The sequence below is a fragment of the Chrysochloris asiatica genome, unplaced genomic scaffold (assembly GCF_000296735.1).
Source record: "Chrysochloris asiatica unplaced genomic scaffold, ChrAsi1.0 scaffold00009, whole genome shotgun sequence".
NCBI lineage: Eukaryota > Metazoa > Chordata > Mammalia > Afrosoricida > Chrysochloridae > Chrysochloris > Chrysochloris asiatica.
In genome coordinates this window covers 26,636,317-26,657,274 of record NW_006408527.1, presented here as the reverse complement: position 1 = coordinate 26,657,274, position 20,958 = coordinate 26,636,317, and the positions used below count along the sequence as shown (strand labels likewise).

General features: G+C 36.3%; 1 protein-coding gene across 1 annotated transcript in view; it reads left to right on the top strand.

Moving 5' to 3' along the window:
• The window catches only part of LOC102820943 (receptor-type tyrosine-protein phosphatase C-like), a 183,555-nt gene that overhangs the window by 148,271 nt on the left and 14,326 nt on the right, over window positions 1–20,958 (top strand). The window contains exons 19-27 of the mRNA XM_006834229.1: window positions 1,690–1,726; window positions 1,819–1,916; window positions 3,639–3,764; window positions 5,392–5,549; window positions 5,765–5,900; window positions 9,318–9,467; window positions 12,981–13,071; window positions 14,803–14,936; window positions 15,929–16,063. Of these exons, the coding sequence (XP_006834292.1) occupies window positions 1,690–1,726; window positions 1,819–1,916; window positions 3,639–3,764; window positions 5,392–5,549; window positions 5,765–5,900; window positions 9,318–9,467; window positions 12,981–13,071; window positions 14,803–14,936; window positions 15,929–16,063 (1,065 nt within the window). The remainder of the gene's footprint in view (window positions 1–1,689; window positions 1,727–1,818; window positions 1,917–3,638; window positions 3,765–5,391; window positions 5,550–5,764; window positions 5,901–9,317; window positions 9,468–12,980; window positions 13,072–14,802; window positions 14,937–15,928; window positions 16,064–20,958) is intronic.

The following is a 20,958-nucleotide window of genomic DNA, read 5'->3' as shown; positions in this document are numbered from 1 at the left end:
GATGATGTGGACAGATGGAGCAGCTGGGGACACTGGACTCAGGGAGGGAAAGGGGCTGTGTGCTGACTGCTGGGGAGGCAGACCTGTGGGGTCTACCCTCTGGTTGTTTAATGATACATGGAGGGGATTGTAATCATTGAAATGAAATGAAATACAATAGGATGAATGTAAAACGGATGTTCTACCATGTAAACCCACATAATTCACAATAAAAACTTTAAAAAATATATAGATAATCTCTAGAAAAAAATCTTTCTTTTATATTTAGTATAGATTGACAAGCATGGTACCTGGTTACACTTATGTTTCTCTGAAGAGCAGGGAGCTCCTGTAATGCACTGTCCCCAGCCTTTAGATAGAGACCTGACATATTGAAATCATCCAATAAATGCCCATTGAATAAATGATCATATGAATTATACTGTATCCTGAAGTTACTATGGTAAAGGTTATTTCTCTCTGTAGAGCATCTCTGATCGCTGTGGTGAATTTAAGGAGGATGAAGCAAGTTAGGAAGAAGTTAGCATAATCTCATCTGCCTCTGTACTCCGTTTCTTTGACCATAGGACATTCTGAGTAATGAATGAGAATCATTGTATCTGTTATCTGGAATGGCAACAAAAAAAGGAGGAAGTTTGAGAGAATAAGCAATATGTTCCAGCACTAGTCTTGAGGGATTTATTGAGAAACATTGAGTAAAAATAACTATATAGTGGTGATTGTTATTAAATGCTGTTGAACTGGTTTTGACTCATAGAGACCCTGTGTTTTATCTCATAGAGACCCTTTAAAGGATTTTTGAAGAGTGGCTGGTGGGTTTGAACCACTTACCTTGTGGTTCGCAGTCTGGTGCTGATTCTACAGTGCCACATGGTATTAGGAAATATTAAATTGTGGCTTATAATGCTCTAAACAATTGTAGCTGTTAAGTTCTGTTGAGTCAGTTCCGACTAATAATGACCCTGTGTAGAGTTTCTGAAGGAGTTCTGATAGTGTAGTTGTTATGAATTGGGTTGCTAACCTCAAGATCAGCAGTTCAAAACTACCAGATGTTCCATGCGAGAAAGATGAGGCTTTCTGCTCCTATAAACATTTACAGCCTCGGAAACCCTGTACAAGGTCGGAACTGACTCCACGGCACACCACTACCAACATAAGGTTTCTGGGGAGCAACTGGGGGGAATTGAACCAACCTTGAGGTTAGCAGTCCAGTGCTTATTTGATAGTACCACATAGTGGGAAAGATTAAATTGAGGCTGCTGGTGCTATAAACAGTGGCAGGAATAAAATACAAGGGGCTTTAAAAGTTCGTGGAAAAATGGATTTAATAGGTAGTAGAATTTTTCCACAAACTTTTTGAAGCCCCCTTTTATAAGTATGTCTGAGTTGCTGTTGTAAAGTGATGCATGTTCCTGATAAAAATGAAGCCTAAATTTTAAACTTGTTTTAGGTATGTAGTAATGATACAAACATTATGAATATAGTTTGCAAATGCTAACATATTAACATAGTCACATGCTTGATTGTATGTTAATTACACCCCCCATTATAGTCTTTAAATGCCCTGGAAAATGCACAAACAAGAAATTATTTATCTAAAGCAGCTCTGTTGACCTATAATTTTGCACAGTTTAAAAATAATTTTACTGTTCAGTAAGTGATAAACCTTTCTCTTTGTGTTTTGAACAGGGTTTCAAAGAACCTAGAAAATACATTGCTGCACAAGGTAATTTATTTGATTGTCGACATTTTTTTTTTAATGCTTAATACCATTTGTAAGAAACATTTCTTATTGACTTGCTTTTGTTAATTTCCTAGGACCCCGAGATGAAACTGTTGATGATTTCTGGAGGATGATCTGGGAACAGAAAGCCACAGTTATTGTGATGGTCACTCGATGTGAAGAGGGAAACAGGGTAAGTAAGGCCCCAGTGATTCATGTTGCTAAGTGCTGTTGAGTCGGATTCATAGAGACCCTGTATAGGGTTTCTGAAGAGTGACGGTGGATTTGAACCACCAACCTGTGGTTCAAACCGACATTGTTGTGGAGTGCTTATCCTATAGCACCACACCAGGACTCCAATATAGAGCTATTTCTGGGGTCAGGAAAATAAAATGCTGCATAACCTTTAAAAAAGCATATATATGTGCTTCACAACAAAAACAGATCCTTCTCTATCTTAGTCATTGTAACACTTGATTTAAAATTTTCAAAATGTAGTAAAATTGTATAGCGTAGTGGTTACGAATCGGGCTGCGAACCTTAAGGTCAGCGGTTCGAAACTACCAGCCGCTCCGCGGGAGAAAGATGAGGCTTTCTACTCCCGTAAAGACTTACACCCTTGGAAACCCTGTACAGGGTCGCTATGGGTCGGAACCGACTTGACGGCACTTAACAACAACATATATATATATATACACATACATATACAATTGTATATAGATAGATAGATAGATAGATACACACATATATATAATGTTGTTGTTGTTAAGTGCCATTAAGTTGATTCCGACCATATCTAAATACATGTATGTATTAAATTTAAATGCTTATGCCTAATTGCTGGACTTGTTTTGACCTCTATTTCTTTTCAGTTTTGCTCTAAATTCAGTTCTTACATAGGCAGTTAGAACCCTGGAGGTATTGTGGGTTAGGGGTTGGGCTGCTAACCACAGGGTCAGTGGTTCAAATCCTGTAACTACTCCACTGATAACGATGAAACTATCTGCTTCCATAAAGATTTACAGTCTGGGAAACCCTATGTAGGGTTGCTATGAGTCTGAATTAACTTGTTGGCTGTGGGTTATAGGTACAAACTTCACAAGAGCTTGTGAATGCTTGAAACCAAGCCAACCATGGATAGACACATAGTAACTGTTGTTGTTAAGTGCCGTCAAGTCAGTGCTGACTCTTAATGACTCTGTATATGGTTTCTGAGGTGCAGCTGGTGAGTTTGAACTGCTGACCTTGAGGTTCGCACCCACCTTTTGGTCCAGTGCTTTTTCTACAGTGCCACACCAATGTGACTTTACTGTTGTTGGTAAGTGCCATTGAGTCAGTTCCAAACCACAGTGACCCTGTATAGAATTTCCAAGGAATGGCTGGTGACCTTGAACTGCCTAGTTTGCAGTTCTACCTGGCTTGTCAGTCCAGCACATTAAGCCACAGTGCTACACCAAGGTTCCTCCCTGAAACCAATCATAAATAATTTATTGCTTCTTAATGATCATTAATACATGGTCTTTAACATGAAGCTAAGCCTGGCACAGTGTCAGCAGCAATGGGTTCAAATGTACTAACAATTGTGAAGTTGGTGCAGAATTGGACAGAGTTTTGTTCTGTTGTACATAGGGTCACTATGAGTTGGTACCACCTGACGGCACCGAAAAACATCAGTAAAAATAAGCCTGGGAAGACCATACTTCTGCTAAGCAGTATAAAGGAATTCCTTCAAGAGACATTACTGGGAAATGGAATATATTTCAGGCATTTAGCTTAAGGTGTATTTGTAAATAAAAGACAATACATGAATGTTTTGAGAGTTTTAGATGAATGAAGTTTTGTTTGTTGAAAAGAATATTTAATGAGATTTCTTTTGGTGGAAAACTAGAATCATTAATGCTGTTTTAAAATGCAGAACAAGTGTGCAGAATACTGGCCATCAATGGAACAGGGCACCAAAACTTATGGAGATGTAATTGTAAAGATCAAGGAGCACAAGATATGCCCGGATTATATTATTCAGAAATTGAACATTACACACGTGAGTTAATGACATAATTTTGTTTTGGTATGGTTTTTCTAAAAATACAGTAATGGAGACATTAAAATTTATCAAAATTATTTTTAATGACCTTCAGGAGAAACAATTAAATCAGAAAAAGAATAAGCACACAGGGTCATATTAAGCCTTTGATCAAATAAGAGATTTTCTGAGTTAAAATTAAAAATAGTTATTAGTCTCTGACCCTTGATATATAAAGAAAGTATAAGATGTCATTAGATTTGTTGAACAAATGATTGAATTAATGAATAAGTGGTCATTCTTTTCAATGAGTTTAATACCAATTTTTTTGTATTGAAAGACTATTTATACAAGTTGCATAACGAACCTAATTTATACAGTGGCTTGTGATCAACTAATAAAAAAAATGTTAGTGGTTGCAACAAACCCAGTGGGAAGGTGGAAGAAAGATCTGGCATTCTTTGCTTCCATAAAGATCAACTATTTTGCTCAGGTCTACTCTGATGTGTGGGGCTGCCATGAGTCTAAATTGACTTGAAGGCAATGGGCTTAGTTTTTTCAGGTTTTAAGAAGTATGAAGACAAAACTATGTAGTAGAGATACGTTTAGCTCAGAAAAGAACAATGCCCATGTGACCTTAAGTAATAGTTAAAATGGAGGCTTTCATAGAAGGGATTTAAAATTTGTATAAATTCTAGTTGGAGGGCTTTCTAAATTTTGTTTCTATACAGTCCAGATAAGCCTTCTTTATGGAAAAGTACCCACTTCGTTTCTATTTCTCCTAAGGGATTTTAAGACTCCTATGGATTACTAACTATTGTATCCATGGCGGGGCTGTGGAATAATCTCAACAATGTTCCATGGCAAAACAGGTGTTTGTCTAAGGCCATGACAGACCTCAATTCACAGACCTGGGAGGCTATGTTGAGGCTGATGTTCATCGATACGTTGATTAGTCTGAGACTGCTATTAACCCACCCACTTATTTCCTATAAAAAAAATACAACTAACTTTTCCCCCTTTTTATTAATTTTCTTTAATACTGTTTTATTTCGCCTGTCATCCAAATGTAGGTAGGTGGCTCTTCTTCATCCCTGGTCTGAGAATTAAGATTTGTGCATCTTCTGGTGAAACTAGAACAAAATGAGCTATAATCTGTGACCGAGTTTCCTCAAATTCTTTCTTCACATTCTGATAGAGATAACTCTAATCTGAGTTAAAGAGATGAGCATTAGCCAAATAATGAGACGCTCTTCACATGTTTTCTGGCCTTGAGAATGACCTTTTACTTGATAGCTTTTCTTTCTCATCACACACCCACACATACACAGTCCTGTGCACTCCCACCCTACTAAGTTTACTTGTTTGTTTTGTTTTTTTAAATTGGTATCATGGAAATTCCTAGAAATTTCAGCTAAACATATCTCTTGCATGCCAATCCTGCATGATATTTCAACTACTGATTATTAATTGGAAAGGAAAATACCATTATGGTTGAAAAAGATTACAGATGCCTGAGGAATTTATTTCTCTTTGGTGAATTTATCTTTGCATGAGCTGCATTTTGGCAGTTATGCCAGGCATTTTGTTTTGTAAAAAATAAAACAAAGGAATAATCTCAAAAGAAACACTGTATTTTGACTAGAAAAAAGAAAAATCACCTGGCAGAGAGGTGACTCACATTCAGTTCACCAGCTGGCCGGACCATGGGGTGCCTGATGATCCTCACCTGCTCCTCAAACTTCGAAGGAGAGTGAATGCGTTCAGCAACTTCTTCAGTGGTCCCATTCTCGTACACTGCAGGTAAAGTGCTCTAGGGGCCTGCTTCCATCTGTTTAGATCTTTCTGCCTTAGGCTGCTGAGGGACATTCTCCTCAGGGGAAATTACTATTTGACTGACAATCTATATAAGGAGATACTTAAAATAGTTTTCTTTCCTTCTTCCTTCACTGCTTTCCTGTTTCTTTTGCCTGTCGTGATGGTGCCCCTTCACTGTTGTATTGATTTGTTTTTGTCAGTGCTGGGGTCGGACGCACAGGCACCTATATTGGAATCGATGCCATGCTCGAGGGCCTGGAGGCAGAGAACAAAGTGGACATTTATGGTTACGTAGTCAAGCTACGCCGTCAGAGATGCCTGATGGTTCAAGTGGAGGTACTGTCTTTTCATCTTTGTTTTCTGCAATGAATCAATTCATGGTAGTAATAGTGGTCTTAAAAGTAACTCACATCCTCACAACTTCAACCAATGGGTTATGATGGTTTTCCTTTAATTTCAGAAAAACCTCTAGTAGACCACCAGTCAATTATGATCATTTCACATTGTTGTTGATGTTGTTAAGTACTGTGGAGTCGGTTCCGACTCATAGTGACCCTACAAAAGGTTTCTGAGGCTGTAAATCTTTACGGGAGCAGACCACCTCATCTTTCTCCCGCGGAACCACTGGTAATTTTGACCTGCCAAGCCTGAGGTTAGCAGCCCGATTCATAACCACTACGCTACCAGAACTCCTTCATTTCATGTTAGTATCTGTAAATACTATGGAAGAAATCATTTAAAAATAATGAGATAGCACCATTAGGTGTTTCTTTAAAAAAATTTGAATGTAGAACTACCATGTGACCAATAATCATAACCTGGGGATATATATTTAAAGGAATTGAAAGCAGGAACACAGACAAGAGCCTGTACACTAGTGTTCATTACAGTATTATTTATAATAGCCAAAAGGTAGAAACTACCTAAATGTACATTAGCAGATGAATGAATAAAGAAAACATGGAAGATACACACAATGGATTACTCCTAAACCATAATGAGAAATTATGTTTTGATCCATGCCACAATTATGGAAGAACCTTGGAAACATTGTCTATGATAAGTTAGTCACAACAGTACAAATGCTATGTGATACTACATAAATAAAGTAGGCAAATGTATAAGAGAGCAAATTTATTAGCAGTTATCAGAGGTGGGAGTGAGAGAGGGGAGTTACTGCTTATTGATTAGTCTGTAATTACTATTCTTAATCAGTGCTGTTATTTCCCAACAGAAAATCACAACCAACATTTTCCTTATTTGCGATTCTGTTAATGGTGGTAAAATAAATGGGGATGAATAGTGATAATGGTTGTGCAACATTATGAATATAATCAGTGTAACTGAATTATAAATGTGAATATTGTTGAATTTGCCAATGTTTTGTTATATACATTTTTTACTACAATAAAAGGAATTAAATACCACTTGCACACATCAAATAGGAACATTTTTGATAACAATAAATTCTGATATATAGATATGGAGAAATAACTACTCCCATATAGACAATGGAATTGTGAATTGGAACACCTAATTTAGAAAGCAATTTGGTGGCATCTTATAAAACAATCTTTCTGTGCCTCAGTTAAGCTATCTGTAAAACAGAGATAATGATATTTACATCAGAGGGGAGTTATGACACATAAAGTAATACAAATAAAGTACTTAGGACATTTCCTGGTAAATGGCATGTATTTTGTAATTGTGAGTGGGGCTTATTATTGAAAATGCTCAAACTTGGTCCACCCATTCCACATGTATGTATGTACCAAAGGAAGTACTTTCAAATGTGTAGCTTGTAGCATTTATGAGAATGTTCACTGCATTCCAACATAGTTTGAATAACAAAACATCCTAGGAGAATGGGTAAACAAAATATAGACATCTGATCTTTCTGAACAATGAATACGATGTAGCAGTTGACAGAGAAATAAACTAGGTCTATGTCTATGTGGACAGATATGAAAACAATGAGTAAATAAAGGTGTCGAATAAAGCACACAGGATACCACTTATTTCATTGTTTAGAAAATGTGAATTATACTAGGGTAAGTAGGATAAAAACTCTACCTCAAGGTCAGTGACTCAAACTCACAAGCCACACCTCGGAAACCCCATACAGGGTGTTTATGAATCAGAACCAATGTCACAGCATTTAACAACAAGTAAAAAGTATTGCTGAAAAATAATAAAAAGCTTTATTAAACAAAATATCAAAATGTGAAGCTGCTATTTCTCAACATATCCTCCATCTAGGTACATACACTTCTGAAGGTAGTGTTTCCATCTCTAACCAGTCCCAAAAGAATTCTGTGCTCTTCATTAATACTACACCAAAGTAGCAGTTTGGGCATCTTTTAGGAACTCAAATCATGTTCCTTTTAAATACTCTCTGAGTTGGAGGAACAAAAAGAAATCTGAAAGGACAAGATCAAGGCTGTAGGGTGGCTAGGGTAAGTCTCATAACAAAATTCTCATATGGGGCAGCCTTTGCTATCCTCAAAAAATGAGCAGGTGCATTGTCATGATGAAAAAATATTCCTTGGTGTAACTTTTCTGGCCGTTTCCTCACCAATGCAGTTTTAAATTTCTTAAAACTTCTTCATACTAAGCCCCCATGATCATCCTGTGTCCATTGATAAAAATCTATCAAGATTGCTCCTTTAGAGCCCCATTTACAATTGCCAGAACTTCTAAACTGACCTCTTTGTCTTGAACCTAACTGTCCCAACAGATCCCCTTAGAAGCCACTGTTTTGATTGAAACTTTGTTTTGAAGGCACTATAACTGGTGTGTCTCTGTGGGCTAATGTGCCAGACTACAAAGCCATTTGAACTGCAAGGTTGGTGGTTCAAGTTCACCAGCTGCTCCTTGGAAATGTTATACAGGGATGCTATGGGTTGAAATTGACTCGATGGCGCTTAATAACAGCAACATAAGTAAATTAAGACTGGGAGAACCTGTCTGAGCCAGCCATTCACTGATCCCAGAAAGATGTTTTAACATATTTTGTTTGAAATAAACCAGTGCATATATGAACTGGAACCCCAGTAGCAAAAACAACTTTTTAAAATTACCCTTGTGCAATGCTTATGAATAAATAAATGTTAATGTAGAAATATGAAACATATTGTTGTTAGAGAAAAATACTATTTCCATTGTGAAGAACGAAAATAGAATGGACCAAATATATCACCAAATTTAGTGGGTAGAGATGTTGGTTAAAGAAGTTTAACTATCAGAAATGGGCTTATTAAAAAAAATACTGAATGTGAATATAATAAAAAGTTAAGGATTTTTGAATCTTGGTTTTCTGTATTCTTTTCTATTTAAATAAGTTCTCTTAGATATCCTGGAATACTATTTTAGAATATATATTCTAAGTAGTATCAGTTTTCTTTTTGTTTTCACATATACTGAGATGCACTATAATTTCATACATCAGTCATGTAATTTACTGACTCAATAAGAAAAAAAAGTCATCAAATGTATTTTTAATTATTAGGATTGAAATAAAAACTACAGCAGCCAGTAGATGACTAAGGTGTTTTTTTCTGAAAATGTCTGAAGTAAGATTTCTTCATATTCCAGAGAACTCTGAGAGTCAACTGCAGACTATTTCAATGTTGTGGATGTCAGTTCTCTTTAGCCATATAGCTTTCAAATATGAAAAAAAAAAAAAAAGATAAGAATATATATTTTATTTAATTGTGGTTTATAAGTTATTTATATTTTTCTTTGAAATTCTAGGCACAGTACATCTTGATTCACCAGGCCTTGGTGGAATACAACCAGTTTGGGGAGACAGAAGTGAGCTTGTCGGAACTGCATCCATATCTAAATAACATGAAGAAAAGAGATCCCCCCAGTGAGCCGTCTCCACTAGAAGCTGAATTCCAGGTGCTAACATCAAAAACAATAATAAAAACAGTTACCTTTCATTGAGTTTTGTCTGTCTTTCAGGTATTGTACTAGATACCTGATATAGCTCTTGAATTTGGGCCTAAACATATCCAATGAGGCCCAGATGAGGAAACTAAACAATGGGGAATTTAAGAGAAATGCCTGAAATGACAGAACTATTATATTGGAGACTGAATCCAGGAATCTAATTCTATAGCCAGCACTTTAAACCATTCCTCATTAAGCTGGTATAAAATAAAATGTCAAAATAATAGTCTATAGCCACAAAATTGGCCTGCCAAAGGCAATGTTGTATCTCACCTTTAAACACTGCATCTGGTTTCATTTTGTAAAGGAAATAATTAGAGGAGTTTATGACTGCTTAGGAAGTTGAACTGGCTGGAGCTGATAGACAGAACGTAAAGAATAAATGTGTCCTAACCTATTTATTAGGCAATTACTCTGAAAGCCAGCATAAGATATAGTTCACAATGACTTCAATACAGTTGACATAGCTATTGCCAAATTGTTCAGCTATTTTTGAAGTTTTGTAACTTTTCCTTTTCCACCTCTGATTTTCAATTTACAGAGCCTTTGTGCAAGCTACCAAACTGGTTGATTCAGAAGTTGCAGAACAAGACCAGGAATATGCTTTTAATCAGATGTTTAGAATCAAAGTGAAACTGAGATGGGGGAAGGGGGGATTAAGCATGCAGTCACCAAGTAACACAACCAATCAGAAACCTGTACTATATTGGAAGGATGAAAAGGCACTGGGTAGGCTTAAAAAATTGTTAAGTGCCTTTACAGGAGTTGTTGTTGTTAAGTGCCGTCGAGTTGGTTCTGACTCATAGCGACCCTGAACAGGGTTTCTGAGGCTGTAAATCTTTACGGGAGCAGAAAGCCTCATCTTTTTCCCAGAGCGCAGCTGGTAGTTTCGAACTGCTGACCTTAAGGTTCGCAGCCCGATTCGTAACCACTACGCTACCAGAGCTCCTTTTCACAGGAGTAGGAAGTCTTATCTTTTTCTCAAATTATAGTGATGGATAGTAACAAATGAATTGGTGATATGAAGAACAGAGTGCATAGAGGAAGTAGTATGGGCAACGTAATGGGAGATTTGACAGAATTACAGATTACTAGGGTACTATAGTAAATGATTGCAAAAACTAGGGGATACTTGTCAATGACAGGGAGTTGAAATCATGATTTTTAAAGGTGATGCAATTTTTCAGAAACAACTCTTTAAAAAAGTAAAATGACGAAAAGCTGAAGAGTGGAGGGAAAAGTCATGGAAGGTGAAGAAACTATAAAACTGGAATATTGGATAGGTCATTTTTCTCAGTGCTGAAGTAGTCAAGAATGATGACCATCTCAAGAGGAGCACACAGTTAACTAAGTCTAAAACTAATTGAGATTGGGGATCCAGAGCTTGATACCTGACATCTCCAAGTGAGGACTACCCAGAGTCTCATAAAGGAAAGGATTTGTAATCTAATTCTGAAAGGTCACAGTCATTGAAAATGTTACCAAGCACGATTCTACTCAGATACACATGCATTACCAGGAGTCAGAATTGACTCGACAGCAACTGTGTGTTTGTTTTCTTTACATAAACATGTTACTGACTTGTATATATTGTGTATGATGACCTCTTTCTGTTTAGGTTATTTATCTGCTTGACAAATATTTATTTAGGGACTAGTGGAAAGGAAGGTTTGCTGGCACGAAGGTCTTCTAGAACAAAGTGACACTAGATTGATACCTAAAGGGTAAGTAGAAATTAGCAGAGTGGCAAAAGGAGAAAGAGGCAGGAAACACACACACACACACACAGAAAGCCAAGACAAAATACTTGTCACATAGATACCTAAAAGTTAATAAATAACTTGATGCTTTCTAAGAATGGAGGGACTTGGCTTAGTTCAAGTTTGACATATGTAAGGACTGTGTAGCTCAGTCCTGGTGTGGAGCTGTGGGTGTATGAATTGGACAACAGAGTCAGTTTGAACCGCAAGTTTAACAGTTCAAGCTCACCAGCCTTTTCATCAGAAACCCTATACAGGGTTGCTATGAGTCAACAGCACTTAACAACAACAACAACAAGAGGGAATGAGTCCTGATATGGTGCTGTAGGATAAACACTGGATTGCTATCTACAAAGTCCATGATTCAAACCCACCAGTCACTCCTTGAAAACCCTATGCAGGGTCACTATGAGTTAGAAATGAATTGATGGCACTTAACAACAAAGAGGGCATAAAGCTGGAGAAGTAGTCAGGAGCGTATCTCTAAGGGCTTTTTGCTGTATTAAGGGGTTTGATGACCTCTTAACAAAGATAAGAAGCTGTTAAAGAATGTGTGTTTTAGTTACTATTCATTGGCTTTCGATTGTGTGGATCACGATAAGCCTATGGACAACATTGCAGACAACGAGTATTCCAGAACACTTAATTATCCTTATAAGGAACCTGTACATAGACCAAGAGGCAGCTGTTAGAACAGAACAAGGGAACACTGAAAGGTTTGAAATTAGGAAAAGTGTGTTCTAGGGTTGTATTCTTTCATCATACTTACTCTATCTGTATGCTGTGCAAATAATTTGAGAAGCTGAATTATATTAAGAAAAACATGGCTTGGAGTTGGAGGAAGACTCATTAACAACTTGCTATATGCAAATAATACAACCTTGCTTGCTGAAAGTGAAGAGGATTTAAAAACACAGATGAAGATCAAAGACCACAGCTTTCGGTATGGGTTGCATCTCAATGTAAAGAAAACAAAAGTCCTTATCACTGGAGTAATAAATAACATCAAGATAAATGAAGAAAAGAGTGAAGTTGTCCAAGACTTCATTATGCTGGGATCAACCATCAACATTCATGCAAGCTGCAGATACGAAATCAAACGATGTATCGCATTAGGCAAATCTACTTACAAGACCTCTTTCAAGTGTTCAAGAGCAAAGATATCATCAGTCTGAGGACTAAGGTGTACTTGATCCAAGACATAATTTTACAGTAGCGATATATATGTGAAGGAGTCCTGTTGTAGCATTGTGGGCTAATGTGTCAGACTGCAAAGTCAAACCAATCTGTATTGGAAGAAGTACAGAATGCTCCTTAGAATTCATGAGGGTCAGACTTTCTCATACTTCAGACATATCAGTAGGGACCAGTCCCAGGAGAAGTACATCATACTTGGTAAAGTGGAGGATCAGTGAAAAAAAGGAAGACTCCCAACTAGATAGATTGACACAGTGGCAGCAGCAATGGGCTCAAGTGTAGCAACGATTGTGAGGTTGTTGCAGGACCAGACAGTGTTGTGCATAAGGTTGCTGAGTTGGTATGGACTTCATGGCACCTAACAATAACAATATAAGGAGTGCATGCAAATTTCACAAAACTTGACAGAAGGTTTGTTCTTTTCTCTAGGGAGAATGATATGTCACAATAGTAAATCAATGTTTAGAAATTTTAAAGGACTTTTTCATTCTTTTTTTTTCCTTAGAGGCTTCCTTCATATAGGAGTTGGAGGACACAGCACATTGGGAATCAAGAAGTAAATAAAACTAAAAACAGGAGTTCCAATGTCATTCCATGTATGTATTTTAATTCATTTTACATCAGATTAAGTTAAGCCCTTTTTTTGATTTGTTTAATACAATGGAAAAAATCTTTTTTTTTTTTTTTCAATATTCAGTTGACAGAACCGGAGAGGTTAACAGACTATTTCAATTTTATTTAAAGCAAATATTTTGAACTCCAACCATTACAAGACATTTTAGAGTTGTGAATAGTCTGTATTGAGTGTTTGTCTTTTTCCTTCTTATACTAATTATTTCAAAATGGTTTACCAGAAAGATGAAATTTGTATAGCTGGGAGAAAAAAATACTCAGTGTTCTTTATCAGTTCTCTCTCATTTTAGTTTATTTTAGCTGTTTACGTTAATTGACAAATACAAAACGTTACATGCTTTTGTTCTCTTGATGTTTATTGTTTTGTTTTTTAATTTTACATCGGGGGGTATAAAAATTGGTTCAAACTGTCATTCATTAAATTTTCTTTAGATTTTTTGTTTTATTATTGTTGTTTTTTGGTGGAAATATGCACAGCTAAACACACCCACATTCCCCACATTCTACCATTTCTAAACCTAATGATCAGTGACATTGATTAGATTTTTAATATTGCATCAACATTCTTGTTATTTTTTTAATTTCCATTAATAATCTCTCTTCCCCACAAACTTCTCATTTATGCTTTAAAGTATCTGTTGACCCTTTAGTCTTGTATAGATACTTTTAAAAAAAAGTAATAATTGAAATTTAACAGATCAAAATATGCAGTTCTGAAGACTTAATTCTACTCTTTAATCAAGCTTACAGGACCACACTTGGTAGAATTATCAGTACAAATATACAGTAGAACTAACATAAAAAAACTTAGCCCAAGCTAATCAAGCAAGCAAATCAAATTAGATCAATGAATGGATAACCTACTTAATTTATGAAAAATTCCTTATGAGTTTGTTTTACAATATGGGATTGATGGGGATGCAGTTAGTTATATAATTTGGGCAGGTTATAATACTTTTAAAATTAAGCTGCCAGAAATTATGGACTAAATAATTTTCTAGAATAAATAATAATTCATCTGAGACCCCTCTTTAACTAAGGCTGTCAATGTAATGTTATAGGCTACAACTCAAAAAAATTAAATGCTAAGCTAGGATTTAAAGAAAGAAATATATATATATATATATTGTTGTTGTTGTTGTTGTTGAGTGCCATCGAGTCGGGTCCGACCCATAGCGACCCTGTACAGGGTTTCCGAGGGTGTTGTAAATCTTTACGGGAGTAGAAAACCTCATCTTTCTCCCGCGGAGCAGCTGGTAGTTTCGAACCGCTGACCTTAAGGTTCGCAGCCCGATTCATAACCACTACGCTACCAGAGCTCCATATATATATATATATATATATATCAAATAGGATGATAATATTTCCTGAGAAACTAAGGTATACATATATCGAAGGTTGGCTGATCATATGACACATCATTCATAGATATTTGTCTTTCAACAATTGTGTTTCTTTTTCTAAACCACTTGAGGGGCTTTCCCTCTCTTAGATTAAAAATATATCTATTTTGTTAATCAGTGAGTACTGACTTTTATGTAAGGTGTCATTTCACATAGATCAGTCAATCGACAGATCAATATAATGTAATCTGTCACTTCTTAATTACTTTCTTCCCTTTAATTTGCATATGACAATCAAGCAGAGCTTTAACATTTTAATAGTAAGACTTATTCCTAATTTGCTTTATGTAGATGACTTTAACAGAGTGCCACTTAAACATGAACTGGAAATGAGCAAAGAAAGTGAGCAGGAGTCAGATGAATCATCTGAAGATGAGAGCGACTCAGAGGAAACCAGCAAGTACATCAATGCATCTTTTATAGTGGTAGGTACTTGAGTTTCCTAGGTCCAAGACCTTTTAAAAATTGTTGTTGTTGCTCTACTGACCTTGTGGTTAGCAGTCCCATGCTTACCCTAAGTGCCACACAAGGACTCCTGTGTATTTATGGCTAGTCATTAAGGTGTGTATAGAAGAGGATGCACTAACACTGGCTATATATACATTGACTAATTCTTGAAAGTCTTGCTCAATTTTGAAAATATTGTATTTTAACTTATTAAAAGACTAAAAGATGTTAGAACCTAATGAATTGATCTAAAATAGGACAATCCACTGGTTATATCTTATGGCATATGTTTATAACCTTATTAATTAAAAAAATAAGATTTGAGGAAATATACATATTTGAAAATTTTATAGCTAAGCATCTAAATTGTAGGCAAATCCAAATTTCTACACTTAACATTGTTTAGGTCAAAGCTTTTCATTCAGATTTTCTGAATTATTAAGTAGATCTGTGTCACATACTTGTTTTTTTCTTTTAATAAAGTGAGGCTTCAATCATAGACCCTTTATTCAGTCAATAAACACTGCATATACATGGTGTTGGATTGATAGATTTTCTAAATTTATCTAAATGACACATTCATAGAATATTATTTAATTTTTCATTATGAAACTATTATAAGAATTATAAAGATTAAACCAGGGACACGATGAAGAAAACTTGAAATGCTTAAGTAACTCCTCTTTACAATTACGCTAAACTTTTTTAAAGTAATTATTTTTGGAAGGAACACTTGTTAGATTTCCAAATTTCTTATCTTGATTACCCCTTATTAGCTAGGGACTATCACTAACTGAAGAAGTATTTTGTATAAAACATTGTTTCTTGGACCTACGAATCTTAATATTTTTATGTAACAGCATTGATATCAAACTAAGTGACTATCTTTCCAAATGGCTGTCTTAAGAATCTACTGCTCTCTCTTCAGTTAACAATAATAACAGAAAGTCTCATTATTATTATTTTGAAGAGTTACTGGAAAACTGAAATGATGATTGCTGCTCAGGGACCACTGAAAGAGACCATTGGTGACTTTTGGCAGATGATATTCCAAAGAAAAATTAAAGTTATTGTTATGCTGACAGACCTGAACAGTGGACCTCAGGTTTGTACTTGAGACTTTCTATCATACTGTTATACAATACCTTTCTCCACTGTTGAATTGCTTTCTTGATCTATATACCAATGTCTCTTTTATCTTTCTGTCACACACTTCTACTTGTTCATTCTTACCACATTCATTCAGTTGTTGGCCTCCAGAGTCCCTTGTTGGATTCTGGTTATCACTCATGTTTTCCCTCTCCAGTCCTACTTCTCAGCTCACAGATTACCTACCCCTCAAATGACACCCCTTACTAAAACCAGCGGGTATATTTTGTCTCTATTACCTTAAAAAAATTTTTTTATTGTGTTTTAGGTAAAAGTTTACAGGGAAAATTAATTTTCTCTCTACATAAAGTTTGTACATACAGCATTATATGACATTGGCTACATTCCCCCACAATGTGCCAACAGTCTTCATTTTTCTCCATGGGTTCCACAATTCTTTTCATCTGGATTTTCTATCTCTTCTTGCTTTCTCATCTTTCTTTTGGTCAAATGTTGTCCTTTTGGTCAAATGTTGATCTCGTATAATTGATTGTTCTAAGAAACACATTCCTTTTGAGAGTTAGTGTTTATTTTATGGTCCTGTCTATTATTTAGCTGAAATGTAATCTACAGGAATGACTTCATTTCTAGCACATGAAGGTGTCTTAGGACCATAGTCTTTACATTTTCTTCAGTCTCTGTCACACCAGTCTGATCCTTTTTTGTGTGTGTGAATTTAGTTTTTTTTTTTGTTGTTGTTCTAAATTAGTCTTAGTTACCTAGTGTTACTATAACTGAAATACTATAAGTGGATGCCTTTAGCAAACAGAAATTTATTCTCTCCTTTTTGTAGGCAAGGAACCCTAATTCAGAGCAGCAGCTCTGGAGAGAGATCCTTGTCTCCTTCCAGCATCTGTAGCCCAGCATTCCTGGAAGATCTCCACGTACTTTCGCATCACAATTTCACAGTGCAGGTCCCAAATATGTGCTCCACTCCCAGTTCTTCTTTCTTGGTGTCAGTAGATTCCTGAGCTTTGCTTGCTTGTTTAATCTCTTTTATATCTCAAAAGAGATTGGCACAAAAAAATACATAATAATTCTGTAGATTGTATCAGGACTCATTAACATCATAGAATTGAGGATTTTCAATACATAGGATAATTGCCTTAGATAAGAGCTGATTACATCAGATCACATCATGGGTATGATTACATTGCATTAGATTTCATCATCATGGGTGATTGTTGTTGCCAGGTGTCATCGAATCGGAACCGACTCATAGTGACCCCATGCACAGCAGAACGAAACAATGTCCAATCCTGCGCCAACCTCACTACTATTGCCACACTTGAGTCCATCGATGCTGCCACTTGGCCAATCCATCTTGTTGGGGGTCTTCCTCTTTTTCTCTGACCCTCCATCTTACCAAAGATGATATCCTTCTCCAGTGACTGGTCCCTCCTGACAATATGTCCAAATATGAGAGATGAAGTTTGGCCATGTTGCTCTCCAAGGAGCACTCTGGCTGCACTTCTTCCAAAACAGATCTATTGGTTCTTTTGGCAGCCCCTGGCACTTTTAGTATTCTCCTCCAACACCATAATTCAAAGGCATCAATTATTCTACGGTCTTCCATATTCACTGTCCAGCTTTCGAAGTTGTCATGGGTGATTACTGCTAAACCAATGAGAATTATGGTCCAGCCAAGTTGACACAAAACCTTAACTGCCAGAACATTTTTCTCTCAATCCATCTGGGACCCTTCATGATCCTTGTGATCACAGTCAAAATAGCCAGCAGTGGTAGCCAGGAGCCATCTAATTCTTCTGGTGTTCCATTAGTCCTTTGGATTAATTACTTCCTTGAGTTGTTTATTTTTTTCACTTTCATTTGCACCAAATGGGAAGAGACAAATGGTTGTATCTTAGATGATTGCTCCCAAGTTTTTAAGAGCCCAGACACTACTCATCAAACACTGTCTTTATGAACTATATTGTGCCAATTGATGTAGATATCCCTGAGTCTATGATCTTTCACCTTTCACCCTAGGAACTTCATTCCTCAAGGTGTTTACTTATATCTGAGAGATTTCCATGACTGTGCCCTTTGTGTTTTATATTGTTTACACAATATCCATGCAGTCCCTACAGTTATGTAAATAGAAATATCCACAACCAAACCTATATCTAACACAGTGTGTTCCTTTACACGCTCCCATACTTCTTACTATTAATGTTAATACTATTTTTGAAGGATTATCTGTTATAGTAATAATCCTACCTACCACTGCTTTGGAGTCAGTTCCTTCATAGAGACCCGACACTGTTGTTGTTAAGTGCTGTCAAGTCAAGTCTGATCCATAGCAACCCTATACAGGGTTTCTGAGGAGCAGCTGGTGAACTTGAGCTGCCAACCTTGCAGTTCAAACGGCGTTGCAGTCATAGGGATATGTAAAACTGCTCCATAGGTCTTCAAAACTGTGAATCTTTATGGCATCAGGCAGGTTCCTCTTTCTCTCATGGAACAGCTGCTGGGTTGGAACTGCTTACCTTATGGTTAGCATCTCAATGCTTAAGCCACTGTACCATCAGGGCCCCTTTCCTTAGTTGTTCTGTATTCTTGTTTTCCTTTCAATGTCTTTCTGTGCCTTGGTCATGTTGTGCCACTCATCCATATTGTGTATTGCCTTTTCCTTCATTATTAATGCATGTCTTTTATATAATTAGTAATCTTCCCTCCCTCTCCCTCCCATCCCTAATAACCATCAAGTATTTGTTTTCTTGTGTGTAAACCTTTTCTTGTTGCTGTCTTTGTTTTTATAATAGTTGTCCTCTTGTGATTGACTTAGTTCACTCAGTATGATGTCCCTCAAATTCATACATATTGTAAGAATGCCAGATTTGTTACTCTTTATCATTTCCTAATATTCCATGGTATGTATGTTCCAGAGTTTGTTTATACATTTGTCCACTGGTAGACACCATGTTTCAATCTTTTTGCTATTTTGAATAATGCTGCAATGCCTTAATAAAGAAAAAATAAATGTAGATATGTTTATTCATTTCATAGCTCTTTTATCTTTATAGTATGTACTTAGATGTGGGATTGCTGGATCTCTAGTGCTAGCTATCTAAGAAAGTGGTTGTATAATTTCACATTCCCATCAACAGTGTATAAGGGTTTCATTTTCTCCACAAAAATTTGGTCCTTTCTGTTTGCTATTTCTTTTCTTATTGCTCTAGCTAAGACTTACAATACAATGTTGATTCAGAATGGTGATAAAGAGCATCCTTGTCTAGGTCCTGTTCTCAAGAGGAATGCTTCCAGTCTCTCACCATTGAGAATAATGTTGACTGTTGGTTTTGTATGAATGCTCTTTATTATGTTGAGGTATGACCATTCTATTCGCATTTTGTCAGTTTTTATCAGGAATGAGAGTTGTATATAAATATTTTTAACTTTTTATTGTGAATTGAATGAAGGTTTACAGACAAGTTCATCAGTTTTAAATTCAACAAATTATACAGTTTTTTTTTTTCCTCTCAATGATTGCAATCCTCTCCATGCAATAACAGTTACTCCACATCCTCTCTCTGGTTCCTAATTCCATTCCACTCTCTATCCCATCCCTTCTCAACTTTGTCCTTAGGTAAATGTTGACCTTTACATCTTGAATGATTGATAATTCCTGGTGAGCATACCTTCCTAGTGTTGTTGTCCCCCCTACATACCTGTCTACTGCTTGACTGAAAGTTAGGTGGCAAGGGTGAGTTCTGTTTCAGACACGAAAGGTCAAGAGTCATAATCTTGAGTTCCTCCAGTCCCTTTTTGGGAGTTGGGTTTTGTCAAATGCCTTTTCTATGGTAATTGAGATGATCATGTGCTTCTTTTGTTTTATTTATGTGGTAGATGATCTTGCTTGATTTTGTAATATTGAACTGTCTGCATACATGATATGTATCCCACGTGTTCATGATGAATTATTACTTATTTTTTTGATCTGCTGTTGAATTCTATTAGCTAAAAATTCTTTTTGGAGATTTTTTACATTTATATTCCACTCCTCCGAAACCCTATATGGGGCTGTTATGAGTCAGAACTGATTCAATGGCACTTAACAACAGCCTCATAAGAATGCAATCAAATTCGTGGTTTACATTTTTTTCTTTGTAACTGTTTCTCTCTCTTACCTTGGCTACCTTGTATGAGGGTGAGTCAAAAGTTATTTGCATCCTGGATGTCGAACTTACTATAATAAACTTTTAGAAAAGAAAAATTTATCATTTTTCGATACAATATCCTTGCTTTTCAATACACTTTGTCCATCTGCCAACAAACTTCTGTATTCACTTACTAAATGTTTTAGGCTGAGTTACGAGCCATGAATACACCACTGTTTTCTGTGAGTTGCTTCGGTAGTCATCTCGCACATGAGATGAGTAAGAGGAGAGAAAGTAGTTTCAGAAACTAATCTCCAAACTATGCTATCTTTGAGTCAGTGGAGGAGACATATTAGACATCAGCTCAGTCTATAGATTTTGAAAGATATGGAAATGAGAGATAATTTTTCAAAACGTATGCTAGGAAAGACAGTGTTCCTGCAGCTTCCTGGCCATCTTGAGTATTCCCAGGTTCCTATTACTTATAAAAGTAAACATACATTTGTTCAAAGATTCTCCAAAATATTTAAAACTGATTTGGGGTTTCAATTTTAGAAAACAGTCGATGACTTTCATTTAATAGAAAGGAAGGGAGAGAAGGAGTCTTTTCAATACACTTTGTCCATCTGCCAACAAACTTCTGTATTCACTTACTGAATGTTTTAGGCTGAGTTACGAGCCACGAATACACCACTGTTTTCTGTGAGTTGCTTCGGTAGTCATCTCGCACATGAGATGAGTAAGAGGAGAG